The sequence below is a fragment of the Prionailurus bengalensis genome, chromosome A1, assembly GCF_016509475.1.
Source record: "Prionailurus bengalensis isolate Pbe53 chromosome A1, Fcat_Pben_1.1_paternal_pri, whole genome shotgun sequence".
Lineage (NCBI taxonomy): Eukaryota > Metazoa > Chordata > Mammalia > Carnivora > Felidae > Prionailurus > Prionailurus bengalensis.
Window position 1 is genome coordinate 67,535,056 of NC_057343.1, and position 16,298 is coordinate 67,551,353.

Sequence of the window (16,298 nt, forward strand, 5' to 3'; positions counted from 1 at the left end):
TCAAATCAGGTCCTGTCATTAAAACTGCTACACTAAAGGAGAAGAAAATACTGCATAAATAATTTGAATGGAAAGCAACATAAAGCACACGAAACTGTAAGTTCTCTCCAAAATTACTAAAAACAGTGTAAAATTTAAAGTTTCATCCCAAACATCCAACTACTTTCTTTAATACTATTAAAAACAACCACAACTATGGAACATAGTGAATGTGCTTGGCATAGATTCTATTTATGTTTTTCTTTAATTAACAAAATTAGATGGAACATGATTAAATGGTTCATTTAAAAAATTATTCCCTGTCTCGGGGCGCCTGGGTGGCTCAGTCGGTTAAGCGTCTGACTTCAGCTCAGGTCATGATCTCACAGTTCATGAGTTCGAGCCCCGCGTCGGGCTCTGTGCTGACAGCTCAGAGCCTGGAGCCTGTTTCAGATTCTGTGTCTCCCTCTCTCTGACCCTCCCCCATTCATGCTCTGTCTCTCTCTGTCTCAAAAATAAATAAACGTTAAAAAAAAAAATTTTTTTTTTAAATTATTCCCGGTCTCAAATAGAATCTTTTCTCTCAGCTTCAATTTTATAGATCCAGTTTCACAGAAGGTCACTCGTAAAATACAATTCTGATGTAAATAAAAGTTTTAATGAACAGCATTTCCATACATACAACTAGGAGATTTAGGGTGTGAAAACACTGGACATTGTTCATGCCTAAATCAATCTGATACTTATTTTTGATACTTTTTAATTAGATTCTTTTTAATTAATTAAGATACTTTTGAATTAGACTCCGTTACAAATAGAGTATTTTGCAACAGCCTGCAGCCCTGTTATCAAAGGCAGCCCTGATATGATCCCAATAGAAAACTTTCATTATATATCAGTAAAGTTCACTTAAAGGAAAACACACACACACACACACACACACACACACACACACACTAGCCTGATATAAGTACCAAGCTTCTCTGATATTGAAATGATGCTATATACAAAAATTTTAATGTACAAACTTTCCCAAAATGTTTTATGTTTCTCCCCACCGAGAGAAAGAGAGCCAGTGGGGGAGGGGCAGAGGAAGAGGGAGAGAATCATAAGCGGACTTCACACTGAAGCCCGACGTGGGACTTGACCTCACAACCATGAGATCATGACCTGAGCTGAAATCAAGAGTCAGACACCTGACCGACCGAGGCACCCAGGCGCCCCCCCACAACAAGATGCTTCAGGTGAGGTACACATGATACCAAATGACACTTACCTTCCGATAAATCATATGGCACATGGCAACTCTTAGCCTCATGCCAGCGCACTGGACATGATAGAAGTATAAGTGGTGCAGTATGGCCAGAACGAGCGTGCAGGCGGTCAGCACCGTGGCATAGACGTAGGCTTCGGGCAAAGCCACAGAATCAGCAGGATCATGGTCTTCAAAATAATTAATAATTTTCCCCAAAAATATGGGCTGGATTACTTTGGTGCCTTCCTGAAAGGAAAGAAAAAAGCCTTCATTGGAAATACAGGTCATACCAGTTTTTCGTAACACGAGCTTTGCTTTTATTGCTAACATGTATAAAAAAAAAAAAAAAAAAAAAAAAAGCACTTTAACAAAGTACTACATTCGGCACTAACCTCAAAGCAAAACAGAACTATTTTCTTCTTTAAGACAGGCCAGTAATAGTTTAAACTTAAGCCAAAATTTGAAGTGCAAAGGCAATAAAGCTTTAGTACATTGTGCTTGGGTACACTGTGGATGCTCCATAAATGTTACAACCACTGTTTTAGAATGCATTTGGCAAACTATCAAATAAGTCTTGGCCTATAATGAATAAGGAAAAGAGTAGCAAAAAAAAAAAAAAAAAAAAAGAGTAAGGGATGTGCATACATGTGGCAGCCCCAGCTCACAGCGTGCCCACCGATTTCACCTGCACTCTCAACGTCCCAGCCCAAAGCAAAGCCAAGAATGGCTCACTTGTGGGAGGCACACCCTTGCAACCAAACACACCCCAAAGAGGGAACCCTCCGATCTTTCCCAACCCAAACTCCACATGTCGGTAGGTCCGGAGAACGGAGTCCATTCTCCAACTACTGTTGGAGGAAGAAAAAGGACCAGGCTTGAGAGGTTCCCAGGCTCTCCATAGCAGGGGTGAAGCTGAGCACTGCCTCCTGGAGTCAGGAGTTTAACACAGCACAAGCCAAACTCAAAAGAATGCCATCAGTGGTTCTCTATCAGCCACACGTGGCAGGTGCCGGTTTTGAAGAATTTTTACGATCATCTATTTTACTCCCCGAGGCAAAAAATTAAAATTCTACACCAATGAGGGAGGAGGCACTGGGGCTTCCTTCCTAAGACTTCGGGAAAGCAATTCTTCTCCCTAAAACTAAAAGGCAAAGAAACAGCAGAAGTTGCCCCTCCCTGCCAGATGGCCGCTTCACCCCACAACCTACTTCCACTCTTTTTTTTTAATGTTTCTTTTACTTTTGAGAGAGTGGGAGAGGGGCAGAGAAAGGGGGAGACAGAGGATCCGAAGCAGGCTCTGCGTTGACAGCAGTGAGACCAATATGGGGCTCAAACTCACAAACCGTGAGATGACCTGAGCTGAAGTCAGATGCCTAACTGACTGAGCCACCCAGGTGCCCTTACTTCCATTCTTATGAGGTACCTTCCCCTGGCATCAAAGAACATCAAACACTCAATGCAAGCCCACATCACATCACCAAAAGTAAACACACAGGCCCTCAACATCATTTCCTCTAATGCCAAACGCTTGGAAATACTTCAAGCACTAGACTTTGAAACAAGCATTTCCCCTCAAGCAATCTCTCCTTATTAACCCAGACATGGCAAATAATCAACAGGTTTTCTTCCCATCTGTCCCAAGCGAGGAACCCATGGCACAAAAGGGCAAGGGAACCCAAAAAAAACAAATCCCAAAACAAAACTAAAATGCATTTTCTTCCCTACCAACTAGCACCCCTTCAGGATATTTATAGAAAGATGTTCCCATCCATCACATGGGCGTGCCATTAAACCCCAACACCGCACACACATGCACACGCATGTTCTCAGGCTTCACCGACAGCCTTGCCTTTCATGACATCATGACAGTTCTCTTCTACAAGGAAATGCTGTTTATTAAAGACGACAATCAGATCTCAAGAACACAAAGGCTCACTGATATGTTTCCAGCATGCTCAATCATTCATCCCAAGAAGCATCAAGAGTTTAAGAAAGCAGCCCAAACACAACGGGCCATAAAACAGACCATTTAGGTGATTACAGAGATGAAAATCTGGAGCCTTACACAGTAAAGCAAAAACTCCAAACTGTACATATGGATAGTCCCAGCCCTGGCGGGCAGCACACGCCCTGGAGCCGACCACCGGCAGCCAAGGGGTAAACACCCGCCATCCCAAACGTTCCTCAAATGGAGGATTGTGTCTGGGAGTCACTGTTGTCTGTTCCTCAGCTCTCCATTTGAGCCTAACATGGGTGTGGATAAAGGAAAATATAATCGGAGTCACCCATCAGAGAGAAAACTGACAGATGCAACAAATCCAGCAAAAAGAGTATAAAGGCAGGTCACTGCCACCTAAGCACCTGGATTTTTCTGATAGTACTTAATAATCCAGCCAACCAATGTGCTCACTAATGAGTAAGGCCCGCTCATGGCCCACGCCTTCCCACACATGCTCTCCCTCAACAACTTAAGAAATAAAACTGGTGGGGCGCCTGGGTGGCGCAGTCGGTTAAGCGTCCGACTTCAGCCAGGTCACGATCTTGCAGTCCATGAGTTCGAGCCCCGCGTCGGGCTCTGGGCTGATGGCTCAGAGCCTGGAGCCTGTTTCCGATTCTGTGTCTCCCTCTCTCTCTGCCCCTCCCCCGTTCATGCTCTGTCTCTCTGTCCCAAAAAATAAATAAACGTTGAAAAAAAAATTTTTTAAAGAAATAAAACTGGTAAAATATATATTCTCAAACTTGAACTAACCAAATAAAAACTTTCTAGGTAGCAGGAGCAACATCAAAAATTGTTTAAGCAAAGGCACCTGGGTGGCTCAGTCAGTTAAGGATCCAGCTTCAGCTCAGGTCAGGATTTCATGGTTTGTGGGTTTGAGCCCCCCATCGGGCTCTGGACTGGCAGTGCAGAGCCTGTTTGGGATTCTCTCTCTCTCCCTCCCTCTCTCTGCCCCTTCTCTACCTGTGCTCCCATTCTCTCTCCGAATGAATGAATGAATGAATGAATGAATGAATGAATGAATTAATTTAAAAAAAAAAAAAAAAGACTTCTCCATTGACAAGACTGTCTTGTGATTTAGAGCCAGTCTTGTCTTCTGGCACAAAGAGGGAGACACCCTTACAGACGTAGATTTCCTTCATAAATGTAACTGTCTGTTACACAAGGGTAACTTCTACTCTGTCTTCAGGGCTTCTCCTCTCCTGTCTGATGCTTCTCAAAAATAATCTGTATGCCAAAGAGGCATATTCTGGGGTGGCATATTCTGTTACCCTTCAATCATATTCTATGTTTGTATTCTTGAAGTGTTTAAAGAAAGGGGGAACAAAAAGTATATGGAGCAGTTGACAGAGGAGCACATAACTGTTGTCATGGGGAGAAAAGACAAAGAAAACAAAACCCACATACCTACCTACTCTTGACTCTCCGACCACTGTCGGTGGGGGCTCTGGCAGGAGAAGGCGTCAGGACAGAATGCAAAGACCACCAGCCTGGCGATCAGAACGCTTTGCTTCAGAAACCAGGTCAGCCATTTTGCACATCACATGACCCTAACTCCATCCATGCCCTCCTGGGTCCCTGTACCCTGATGCATAGAAACACCTGCCTGTCTACTTCAGAGGAATCCAGGCACAACTAAATGAGATACAACTGCTCAAAGTGCCCAAAAACCAGCATAAACTAAGTATAAACTAAGATCACCCTTATTACAGAGAAGTCCTGTAGAATAGAGTCCTATTCTATTCTTGTTGTTTACTTTTTGAGAGAGAAAGAGCATATACACAAGCAGGAGAGAGGCAGAGAGAGAGAGAGAGAGAGAGAGAGAGAGAGAGAGAGAGAGAGAATGAGAATCCCAGGCAGGCTCCATGCTGTCAGTGCAAAGCCTGATGCCGGGCTTGAACTGACAAACTGAGATAATGACCTATGCCGAAGTCAGACACTCAAATGACTAAGCCACTAAGCCACCCAGGTGCCCTGAGACTTATTCTATTCTTAGTGGCAAAGGCTAGTTTCACACAGGCTTGGAAAATCCATTGCTGCTTACAAACGACAATGGAGAACAAGGAGTCCAAGTGAGTGAAACTTTTTTTTTAATTTTTTTTTTTTTAACATTTATTCACTTTTGAAAAACAGAGAGAGACAGAGCATGAGTAGGGGAGGGGCAGAGAGAGAGGGAGACACAGAATCCGAAGCAGGTTCCAGGCTCTGAGCTGTCAGCACAGAGCCCGACGCCAGGCTGGAACTCACAAGTCACTTAGGGGCACCTGGTGGCTCAGTCAGTTAAGCGTCCAACTTCAGCTCAGGTCATGATCTCACCACTCGTGAGTTCAAGCTCCGAGTCGGGCTCTGTGCTGACAGCTCGGAGCCTGGAGCCTCCTTCAGATTCTGTGTCTCCCTCTCTGCCCCTCCCCTGCTCACACTCTGTCTCTGCCTCTCTTTCTCTCTCAAAACTAAATAAACATTAAAAAAATTTTTTGGTAACCAGTCACCTACTTGCCTGACATCTTAAAGAAAACGCATGAGAAGCATCACCTTTATTTATGACTCGGGGTCGGTCATCACTGTGGATACTAACAACACTACACACCCAAGACCCGGCAGCGGGTACACAGCAGGTGCACCCAGCAGGTCTCCTGTCCGCTTCCTCACCTCGCCTTCGCCAAGCAGTCCTTAATGGTCATTCATGACCCACCGTGTCAGCTACCAACAGCCACTCCTCAGCCCCCTGGGTTGAGCAGAGGCGAGGGGCTCTTGAAAGAATCAGTTAGGACATAAATGCAAAGGCCCTGGGGTGCCTGGGTGGCTCAGTCGGTTAAGCCTCTGACTCTTGATTTCAGCTCAGGTCATGATCTCACAGTGCATGAGTTCGAGCCCTGAGTCGGGCTCCACGCTGACAGTGTGAAGCCTGCTTGGGATTCTCTCTCTCCCTCCCTCTCTCTCTCTGCCCCTCCCCTGCTCATGCTCTCTCTCTCTCTCTCTCTCAAAATAAAAAAACTTAAAAAAATGTTAAAAAAAATAAATGCAAAAACCCAGGAGCAGCTCTCCTGGAATCAGCCCTAAGTTGGGGTATAAACCACACTGGGGAATTCAAAGGATTTTGTTTACTTCTTGCCCATCAGCTGAGTTCCAGCCTGAAGATTTAGGCAAACGTTCACCTCCCTACAGCCTCCACCTGGACCACACACAATCAGCACAAGTGGCCTTGGCCAACGCCGGCAGCCGCCTGGGGCTATTTCCAAGCGTCCCACGTAGCAGACCTAACCCCCGGGCACCCTTCCCCTGTCAGGGCAGGGGCGCTGGGAGCACACCGGCAATGTGCGGCCTCCCAACCAACACAACAGGCAGTGACCGCGCCTCTCACAGCAAAGGCCCCGGGTGGCATGGGGAGGCAGTCCCTGCTACTGTCTGAGGCCTGCTCCCGAGGAGGCTTCAGGCTCCTCCTCTGGGCAGAAGGAGACTTGGTCGGTCCCCACCACGTCCCCATGGAGGTGCACACAGGCACCAGGCGGGCCGGGAACTCGCTGGCTGTTCCATTCGAGTTTGCGTTGGCCTACAAGAATGCTGTGTTCAACATCAGCACGGAGCCGGTTTCTGCAAGCATTACAATCGTTCCTAAATCATCATGGGACGGAGATTCTCGCTCCTGTGAAATCCAACCTCAAAAGCCTCACCCTAGCCTGCATCGAACGCCCTGCCTCTCCCCGCTGGTGCTGCCGGTAGTGCCCGGGGAAGGCCGTGCCCACGCTTTGGCTGGGAACCCTGCACCGCTTAGAAACCATGGATAATCAGCAAGCCTCAAGCTCTTCCAAAAATCCTATGGTTGAGTTCAGATCTTCCACGACCTAAAATACAAAGAGCAACAAGCAGCACAGAAGATCACAAAACAAGAAGCTGCTTCATAGAGTTTATTATCAAACTAACATGCCGGGGCACCTGGGTGGCTCAGTGAAGTGTATGACTTCGGCTCAGGTCATGATCTCGCGGGCTGTGGGTTCGGGATGCGCTGTGCTGACAGTTCAGAGCCTGGGGCCTGCTTCGGATACCGTGTCCCTCCTCTCTCTCTGCACCTCCCTCGCTTGCGCTTTGTCTGTCTCTGTCTCTCAAAAATAAACAGTAAAAAAATAAAAATAATAAACTAACATTCATCCTATCAAACTAACTGAATAACTACCTTTAGTCACGGAAAACCCAAAATAGCACCTGAAAGTGATTTTGAAATGTTACAGATCCTTAGTAGCTCCACCATCAAAACTCATTTCGAACTTCTCCAGAACAGCAGTGTGTCAACAGGCAAGTCTAGGAAAACAAGGGTCATGTGTGTTGGATTTCAGGCTCCTTTCGCTGTCAGAAAAGAACTCAAGGTTTACTTCCAGTTGAGCTCTAACACCGGGAGCTGCCTGAGCTTCCTGCCACAGGAGTAAGGGCTCTGGTGCATGTTCTCTTAAAGACATGAAGTGAAAAGCGAGCTAGTCACCAGGCTCGGAGCCCACCGTCTCATTGTATACGGGAAACCGCCAAGATACAGGCCTCATCACAGCACGAAGGAGCAAGCGCCCTCCAGGCGGCAGCCCGGGTCCACTCCACACCTGACGTGTCCGCTGCCGGCACGGAGTCCACCCCAGACGGTCACTGCGCTACCTCGGGCCAGCTGCACACCCTACGCATGGGAACACGCCCGCACACCAGGGACTGACCGGGGTTCTCATTCTCACCAACGCACACCCACTCGGAGGCTCCCAGAGACACCATCTCTCAGCAGGGAGCCAGGTGTACCTGCTGGTAACAACAGAGAACTCGGCCTCTGCTCAGATCATCCAAGTGCCCTCTGAGGCTCCAGTCTTCCCGCCGGCCGGTCTCCAGGAGCTCATCTAGAATGGTGTCTCAAGAACGTAGATGGATGTGGGGCGCCTGGGAGGCTCAGTTGGTTAAGCGTCTGACTCTCAATTTCGGCTCAGGTCATGATCTCACGGTTTGTGGGTTTGAGCCCCGCATTGGGCTCTGAGTTGATAGTGTGGAGTCTACTTTGGATTTTCTCTCTCTCTCTCTCTCTCTGCCTTTCTCCTGGTCACACACTCTCAAAATAAGTAAATAAACTTGAAAAGAGAAGTAAAGAGAAGAAAAAAGGAGAGGGGAGGAGGGGGAAAGGGAGGGGGAGGCGAGGGGAGGCGAGGGGAGCAAAGCAAAGCAAAACAAGAGTGTAGATGGATGTTTAAGACTTAGGCACAGGGCAACCACACCCTCATCCACTTAGGGACAGTAAAGAGTAGAGGTGGCTTTCTAAAGGGCTCCTGGTTGATCTGAAGACACCATGCTGCTACTGCCAGTGTCGGCACCCTAGCCACTTCCGGCTCCCAGGGGACACTGTCACCTGAGCTCTACCCGACCCCTAATCTCGTTTTCTATCCAGGGAGTTTTTAGCCTTTTACAGCCTAAGGCAGGTTCAAGATGCGTGCATCTGAGACCCTGAAGTCGAAGTCTTCTGAACAAGCCTTCCCGACACCGGATGAGCTTTCAGTCGTCCAGACGGTCAGGTTTCGGAAGTTAGAGCACCCACGACTGAGTCTCGGCTCCGTCCTTTATTCTTTGTGGGACACCGGGCACACCACAGAACTACCTGGCGCTGTGCGTCCTCTGCCCTACAGTGGGGAAAACAGTAATACTCGCCACCGTGTCGGAGCTGGCTACAAGAATGAAAGTAACGTTCCGTGTAAAGTGCTTGTAGCAGTTGCTGACAGTTTCAAGTCCTTGTCATTCCCATGCTACTACCAGAGCCAGCTTACCACCGAGTGTGGGCCCCTGCGGAAACTGCTCCTGGTGGTACGACTCCCACTGAGTATGAACTACTGTTGCTGCCGTTTCCACCAAGTATGAGCCTCCACCGCTACTACTACTACTACTGCTGAGTGGGAGGCTCTACGGCTCGGCTGCCACCAAGAGGAGCAATACCACCAGTGAGAAAACTTCTGCTACAGAGTATGAGCTTCTGCGGCTGCTGCTAACGCGCCTGGGTGGGAGTCTCACCACTCCTGCTGTAACACCAGTAATACTACCAGTAACAGTACTGCTGCTGCTACTACTGAGTGTGAGTCCTGCTGTTGCTGCTGACACTAGCAATCCCGCTACTGAGGCTGAGCAACCACCAGTGCCGCCACCGCCGCCATGACTACTACCGGGTATGAGCCCCTCCCACCACCACCGCGACTACTACCGGCTATGAGCCCTACCACCACCTCCACCAACGTGACTACTACTACCGGGTAAGAGCCCTCCCACCCCCTCCACCACCACCGCCACGACTACTACCGGGTATGAGCCCCATGTTTGCCAGACTCCACTCCCCGATAACCAATGTCCTAAAAGAGGCCGGCACTCTCACCAGCTGCACCCTCATCTAGCCCCCCATCCCAGCACCCCCAGCTCTCCCAGCAGTAGGTATTCCCAGGCTCAACAACTCAGTAATCAGTGCTCCCTGCACCAGAGTGGGGCCTATCCTCTCAGGGGGAAGCCCGGCCTCTGCACCTCATACCTCTTCTCCCAAACACAGCAAAGATGCAGCTCATGTTGAGATGGGTTCCAGTCACTGTGTGGGGCTTAGCGACCCACCCCAAGACGGCCGCAGTGTGCTACAGTGAGGAAAGCCAGAGCACGGTCCAAACCCAGCCACAAGGGCCACCCTTCTGATCCCTCGTCTTCAGGACTTGTCACCAAGGGAAAGTACAGAACCGGGGGCAGCAGAGGAAGGCTGCTCCGGGACGCCGTCCGGCCCCAAGGTCCAAGGACACACGTGCCTGCCCACCCCCACCCAGACACGGGGCCCACGTCGAGGCTGCGGGACTCCCCACCAAGCAGAATCCATGAGCTCGATGCTCTGCGAGGTCAGCACCCATATCTGATGAGGAAATCCTGCATACACACCGGCCACGGCAACACCAACCTGTCACCCTGTGTATTTCAAACTGAGACTTGCTGTGACCACATGGAAACACCATCACTGGGACCCCTGTCCACAGGTGAGTGACAAGCTGGGGCTGCCCGAGGAGCTCCTGTACCCTCTCCCACCAACCGCCCCCCCCACCCTGTCAGTCCCACTGCTTTGCATCTCCGCCCTGCCCTTGACAAGCCACAGCAGTATCTAGGTGGTGATGGGTGCCCCATATACTTGTCCCCACCCTCCAGCCAACCCGCCTTTGTCATCAATCTCCCAGGGCCATCCAGTCCCCTGTCAGCTGACAGACCCTGTGGTTTCCTCCAGTTACACAGGACAGAGATCACCTACCTACACCCACTACCCTTCAATACCACAGAGCCTTTTACATGGGAGCTGCCCCTCCCCCATACACACCAACCAGCCCACCCATCTCACGCCCAGCACTCAGGACAAGTCAGCGCCCTTCTCCATCTAAAACAACCTTTTCCCGGGGTGCCTGGGTGGCTGAGTCGGTCAATCATCCGACTTCAGCTCAGGTCATGATCTCACAGTTTGTGAGTTCGAGTCCCATGTTAGGCTCTATGCTGACAGCTCAGAGCCTGAAGCCTGCTTCATATTCTCTCTCTACCCCTCCCCTGCTCATGCTCTGTCTCTCTCTCTCTCTCATAAATAAATAAACATTAAAAAAAAGTTTTTTAATAAAATAAAACAACCTTTTCCCAGCAACCACAACTTCTATCCCTTCGACCCACATACACTCACAGGGCCACCAACGTCCCTAAGGCAGTACTGAGGTACCAAAGAGCATGAGCCACCCAGGTGGGTTTGCAGCATGCTTCCAGCAGGCTGCAGCCCAGAACAGGCACAGGCTCACCGACACTGTGTCCAGGAGAACACGGTCTTACTGGAGGATCTGGACGGAGGCGCTTCAGGGTAACGGAGGTCAAGGACCTGATGACTTTCTGCCTTTGCTTTGCCTCCGCACATCACTCCTACGCGCACTGCAGTGCCGGGCTACCAAAGCTCCTCCTTCCAACCACCAATCCTCCCCAGTAGCCGGGGACAGGAAACCAGAATGGGTCGTGTGTGAATCCTCCAGAATTCCTCCACAGACGGGGTTTTGGCTCATAGTACATGTCCTTCTGCAAACAGCCCGGAGAGACATGTATTCTCGGGAGCTCTGGCCGGCTCCACCCTCCACACAGAGCCCCGGGGCTCTGCTCCCCTGGAAGGGGGAGGCAGTAATACCTTCTTGGGAAAGCATTCATCAGATTTGGCCGGGTCAAATTAGCTGCTATTCGCTGAGCACCTGTAAAACGCTTTGTGTTACTCCGGGCTCTATCCAAAGTGAATTCCTCCAAACGAGAGCACGCATATTCCTTGAGGTTGTAGAGTCTTCTTTGGGTCAAGGATCACTGTTAGCATTTCTAACCCTTCCCACGCACCAGCAATATCCCAACATGCCATGAAACTTCAGAGCACCAGCCTTCCGCAACACTGCATTTCGATTGGTTAGAAGAAAAACAGTATCACCCCGCCCCCGCCGGAGGCCCATTTAAGTATCTGCCCATTCTGAAGATGAACACGACCGCTGAGCTACATCATGTTTCCCAGACATGTTTTATCGTCAGACCGTAATCCACCTGTCCCTGTCCCCAGCAATGCTGCCATCTGTGTACCCATCCGCACACACTGGAAAACAACACACTGTGTGTAGAAGTTTTACCTCCATTAGCGTAAAAATTCCCAAAACTAAGTAGGATTTCCAGTAACACTTTATGATCGCTTTCGTTAAGGAAGGCTTCCGTGCATCTTTCTCGGCTCTCAAAACTTCTTTATCCCAGTACCTGCAAGAGAAACAAAAGAACAGTGAGAAACCACACACCCGGCTACAGGGCCGAACGGGGGTGGGGCGGACAAATCAAAAGCTACGTGTTTACAGGACATTCTGTTTATCATAGGGCACTCTGTGGCTGCTTCACTGGCACTGCTAAACGTGTGCAGGGCTCCTAAAAGATGTGTGGTGCGGAACCTGAAGCACCAGAAAAACATGCCTTGAGGGAGAAAGTTCCAGTCTCAGGAAACAAGTCACAGCCAAGAGCTGCTGGATTTACAGCACCATGAGCAAGCCAGTAAGGCAGACCTGAGTCCAGACAGCCTCCTCCAGTGATACCGTCTCCGGGACAGATCCTGGCATCCAGGGCCTCTGCTGCTGGCAACTGCCACCCCACAAATGCACAGGAAACATATGCTTTCCCCCAGCCACCAAAGTAGGCTAAGCCCAGGCACAGCCTGAGGGGAGGTGAGTGTACCGCATTAGGAAAGGAAGCTCAGGCCAGACCCATCCCAAACCAGGAGACACACACTTAGAAATTCTCATTCCTCCTCACCCGGCTCATTCCTGCCCATGGCTTACCCTTGCAACTCCTCTCCAAGATGCTTTGAGCGATCTTCTGGAAGCACCGGATACATATCATCTTCTTCCAACCTCCGTTTGTGACCGATTTTAAACAAGGGGTTCAGCCACCTGTTAAAAATTAAGAGAAAAGAAGATTGACACAGATCCAAATTACACATCTGTCTCATTAGAACTTACATTCATGGGGTTTGTTAAAAAAAAAGGGGGGGGGGCTCCAAAAGACAAATACCGTACGATTTCACTTACATGTGAAATCTAGAAACAAAATGAACAAACAAAAAGCAGAGCAGGAACAGACCCATAAATACAAAAAACAAACTGATGTTGCCGGAAGGGAGGGGGCTGTGCAAAAGGTGGGGTTGGAGGTTCAGGCTTCCAGTTACAGAATGAGGAAGTCACACAGATGAAAGGCACAGCCATCGGGAATGTAGTTAATGGTGTTGTTGAGTTTTTTACTAGGATTTTATTTTTAAGTAATCTCTACACCCATCGTGGGGCTCAAACTCACAACCCCGATGTCAAGAATTGCATGCTCTACCCACTCCGCCAGCCAGGCGCTCCCAGTCAGTGGTGTTGTCATAGTGATGTATGGTGACAGATGGTAGCCAAGCTTGTGGTGAGCACAGCATAACCTGTACACCTGAAACTAAAGTAATATCCTGTGACAACTATACTTCAAATTTTTTGAAAGTTTACATTTTATTAAACATTTTTTTAATGTCTATTTAGAGGCGCCTGGGTGGCTCAGTCAGTTAAGCGTCCGACTTCGGCTCAGGTCATGATCTCATAGTACGTGAGTTCGAGCCCCGCGTCGGGCTCTGTGCTGACAGCTCAGAGCCCGGAGCCTGCTTCGGATTCTGTGTCCCCCCTCTCTCTGCCCCTTCCCTGCTCATGCTGTGTCTCTCTCTGTCTCAAAAATAAATAAACATTTAAAAAATGTCTATTTAATTTTGAGAGAGAGAGAGAGGACATGAACATGAGTAGGGGCAAAGTGGGGAGGGCAGGGGACAAGAGAGGATATGAAGCAGGCTCTGGGCTGACAGCAGAGAGCCCAGTGCAGGGCTCAAACTCAGCAACTGTGAGATCATGATCTGAGCCAAAAAATTAAGAGTTGGATGCTTAACTGACTGAGCCACCCAGGCGCCCCTGAAAGCATACATTTTAAATATAGAGACGTGGAGGGGAAAATAAATGCACGCACACACACACACACACACGCACACACACACACAGCTCTATACACTGAGAGGCCCTGGGAACACTGACACACCAGCAGCAAAAAGCATCCCAGAGCCCAAATTCTGGGTTTTATTTTTTTCTTTTACATAAAGAAAAACAAAAATAGTTTTTCTTATGATGAGAACTTTTAAGATCTACTCTCTTAGCAACTTCCAAATACGTAATACAGAATTATTAACTATAGTCACCATGCCATACATTACATCCCCAGGACTGACTTACTTCATAACTAGAAGTTTATGCCTTTTGGCCTCCTGCACCCAGATCCTGGTTTTTCAGTATCTTTCTTCCCTAAAGAAACCAGGTCTCCTAGAAGAAATGTCTCATTTCCAGGTTGGGGCAATATGCGGAAGCACCTGTCGATTAGCTTTTCTAATTGTCATGTTAAGTGCCTGGCATTAAGCTTCCAATTGCTGAGGCATTCACTGCAAGTCATTCCATCTCAAATAAAGACAGCCACACTGGATGAAGAGCCACATTACACCACCCATAAAGTTCCCTCTTCTTGTAAGAAAACTCAGGATTAGGGGTGCCTGGGTGGCTCAGTCGGTCAAGCGTCCAACTTCGGCTCAGGTCAAGAAGATCTCACGGTTCATGAGTTCGAGCCCCACATCAGGCTCTGTGCTGGCAGCTCAGAGCTTGGAGCCTGCTCCAGTTCTGTGTCTCCCTCTCTCTGCCCCTCCCCTGCTCGTGCTGTGCCTCTCTCTCTCTCTCTCTCTCTCTCTCTCTCTCTCTCTCTCTCTCTCTCAAAAATGAACATTAAAAAAAATTTCTTTTGTAAAGAAAACTCAGGATGACAGAGATAACTGACCATCTCTGACCGCTGGCTTTTCCCATGCCTTCATTCCCACTTATGTTCTCAGTTCACCAATAAAGAGTGAACTTGCAAAACCCCAGGCACCCTACCCAACCTCTGTAGAGGCAGAACCCCAAATCCAGGTGTGTGCACGCCCAGGCATGCCGTGCACTCTCTAGAACCTATGGGTAATAAACTTTGTCATTTCTAAAGTTCCCTGATGGTTATCGCTGAGACTCGTCTTGCAACCACGAGAATCACACGGGCTGGTCAGACCACAACACCGGCTGCAAAAGGGACAATGCCCGAGGGGCTGTCGCAAAAGTAGCAGAGCCCAGGTGAGCGGTGTCCCAGGCTTTCCTGACAAGGGCACCTCCCTTCACAGGCTGACACGAGCACAGAACAGGCAGAGAAAGCTTGAGATGAGCCCACAACACCTTACACTCAAGGAATCACGAAGATGCGTCCAAAACACAGAGGAGACTGCACAAAGGGCTCTCACCAGACAAATCTGGGATGCTCCCGGCATCACGTAATAAATGGCGAGGAGTCAAATCATTAAGTAACAGAAGAATCTGTGAATCCTTACTGCCACAGAAACACAAGAGAAGAGAAAGCTCTTGCATTCTAGAATGCAAATATAGAAGGAACCATGGAGTTAAGAAATTACCAATGAAGTTAAAACTCATGGGTGAAAGTCTGATGTGGAACACGGTACTTGTATAATTCCAAATGATCTCTACAAATTACTAATTATGAAACAAAAAAATAATAACTGTACAGAGGATCAAAAAAAAAAAACCTATACATAGGCTCCTGGGTGGCTCAATCAGTTAAGTGTCCGACTTTGACTCAGGTCATGATCTCACAGTTCGTGAGTTCGAGCCCCACATTGGGCTCTGCGCTGGACAGTGAGGAGCTTGCTTGGAATCTCTCTCAACCCCTCTCTCTGCCCCTCCCCTGCTCGCTCTGTCTCTCCCAAAATAAACTTAAAAAAATTTTTTTAAAGATTAAAAGAAAAAAAAACCTCTGCAAATCCATTATGTATTATTTAGATGACAATAATTAATATGCAGAGATGACCTAACAATGAACACCATTTCACCGATTCACCAGGGTAAGGAAATTTCTGAGGCCAGACAATAATAGCCTGTGAAAGTAGAGATTCTACTTCTCTTACTCATTCCTTTATCCCTAGCACGATACTGGATACCACAGAGGTGCTCCAGAATTTGTTGTTGAATAAATGAATGTCTATGAATCGTGAAGCAAAAAAGAGAAACCGACCTTCAGATTTTGCTAACCCTGGTAGGCTGGTACCTCCAAAGAAGCCCAGTTCAGGAGCTGGAAGGCTGGATTCCAGTCCCAGACTGCCCCCTGCTCCAATTCTACAAACTCAGCACCTCCACGACCCTTTGCCAGTCACCTAGTATCTCAGTGTCTCAATTTCCTTCCAAGAGAAAAGTACAGATCTGTGAGCTTTAACCACCAAACAGCTTAAAACATACTGGGTCATTTACTCCCTGTAGAAAACGCTCATGCAATTAGCAGTGGAACTTACCCAAATGAGGACACCCTGCCCTGAAAGGCCCTCTTTAAAATTCTGGTTTTGAAGAGAAAAAGATGCTTTTCATTAGGAAAATGGACATCAAAACCACATGAGACGTCAGCTCACACATATCAGCA

The 16,298-nt window shown here is 48.4% G+C and overlaps 1 protein-coding gene across 1 annotated transcript in view; it reads right to left on the reverse strand.

Moving 5' to 3' along the window:
* ABCC4 (ATP binding cassette subfamily C member 4) overlaps positions 1–16,298 on the reverse strand; it is a 264,370-nt gene that overhangs the window by 204,247 nt on the left and 43,825 nt on the right. Inside the window, exons 2-4 of the mRNA XM_043581644.1 lie at positions 12,575–12,685; positions 11,885–12,005; positions 1,256–1,480 (exon numbers count right to left, since the gene is read on the reverse strand). Of these exons, the coding sequence (XP_043437579.1) occupies positions 1,256–1,480; positions 11,885–12,005; positions 12,575–12,685 (457 nt within the window). The remainder of the gene's footprint in view (positions 1–1,255; positions 1,481–11,884; positions 12,006–12,574; positions 12,686–16,298) is intronic.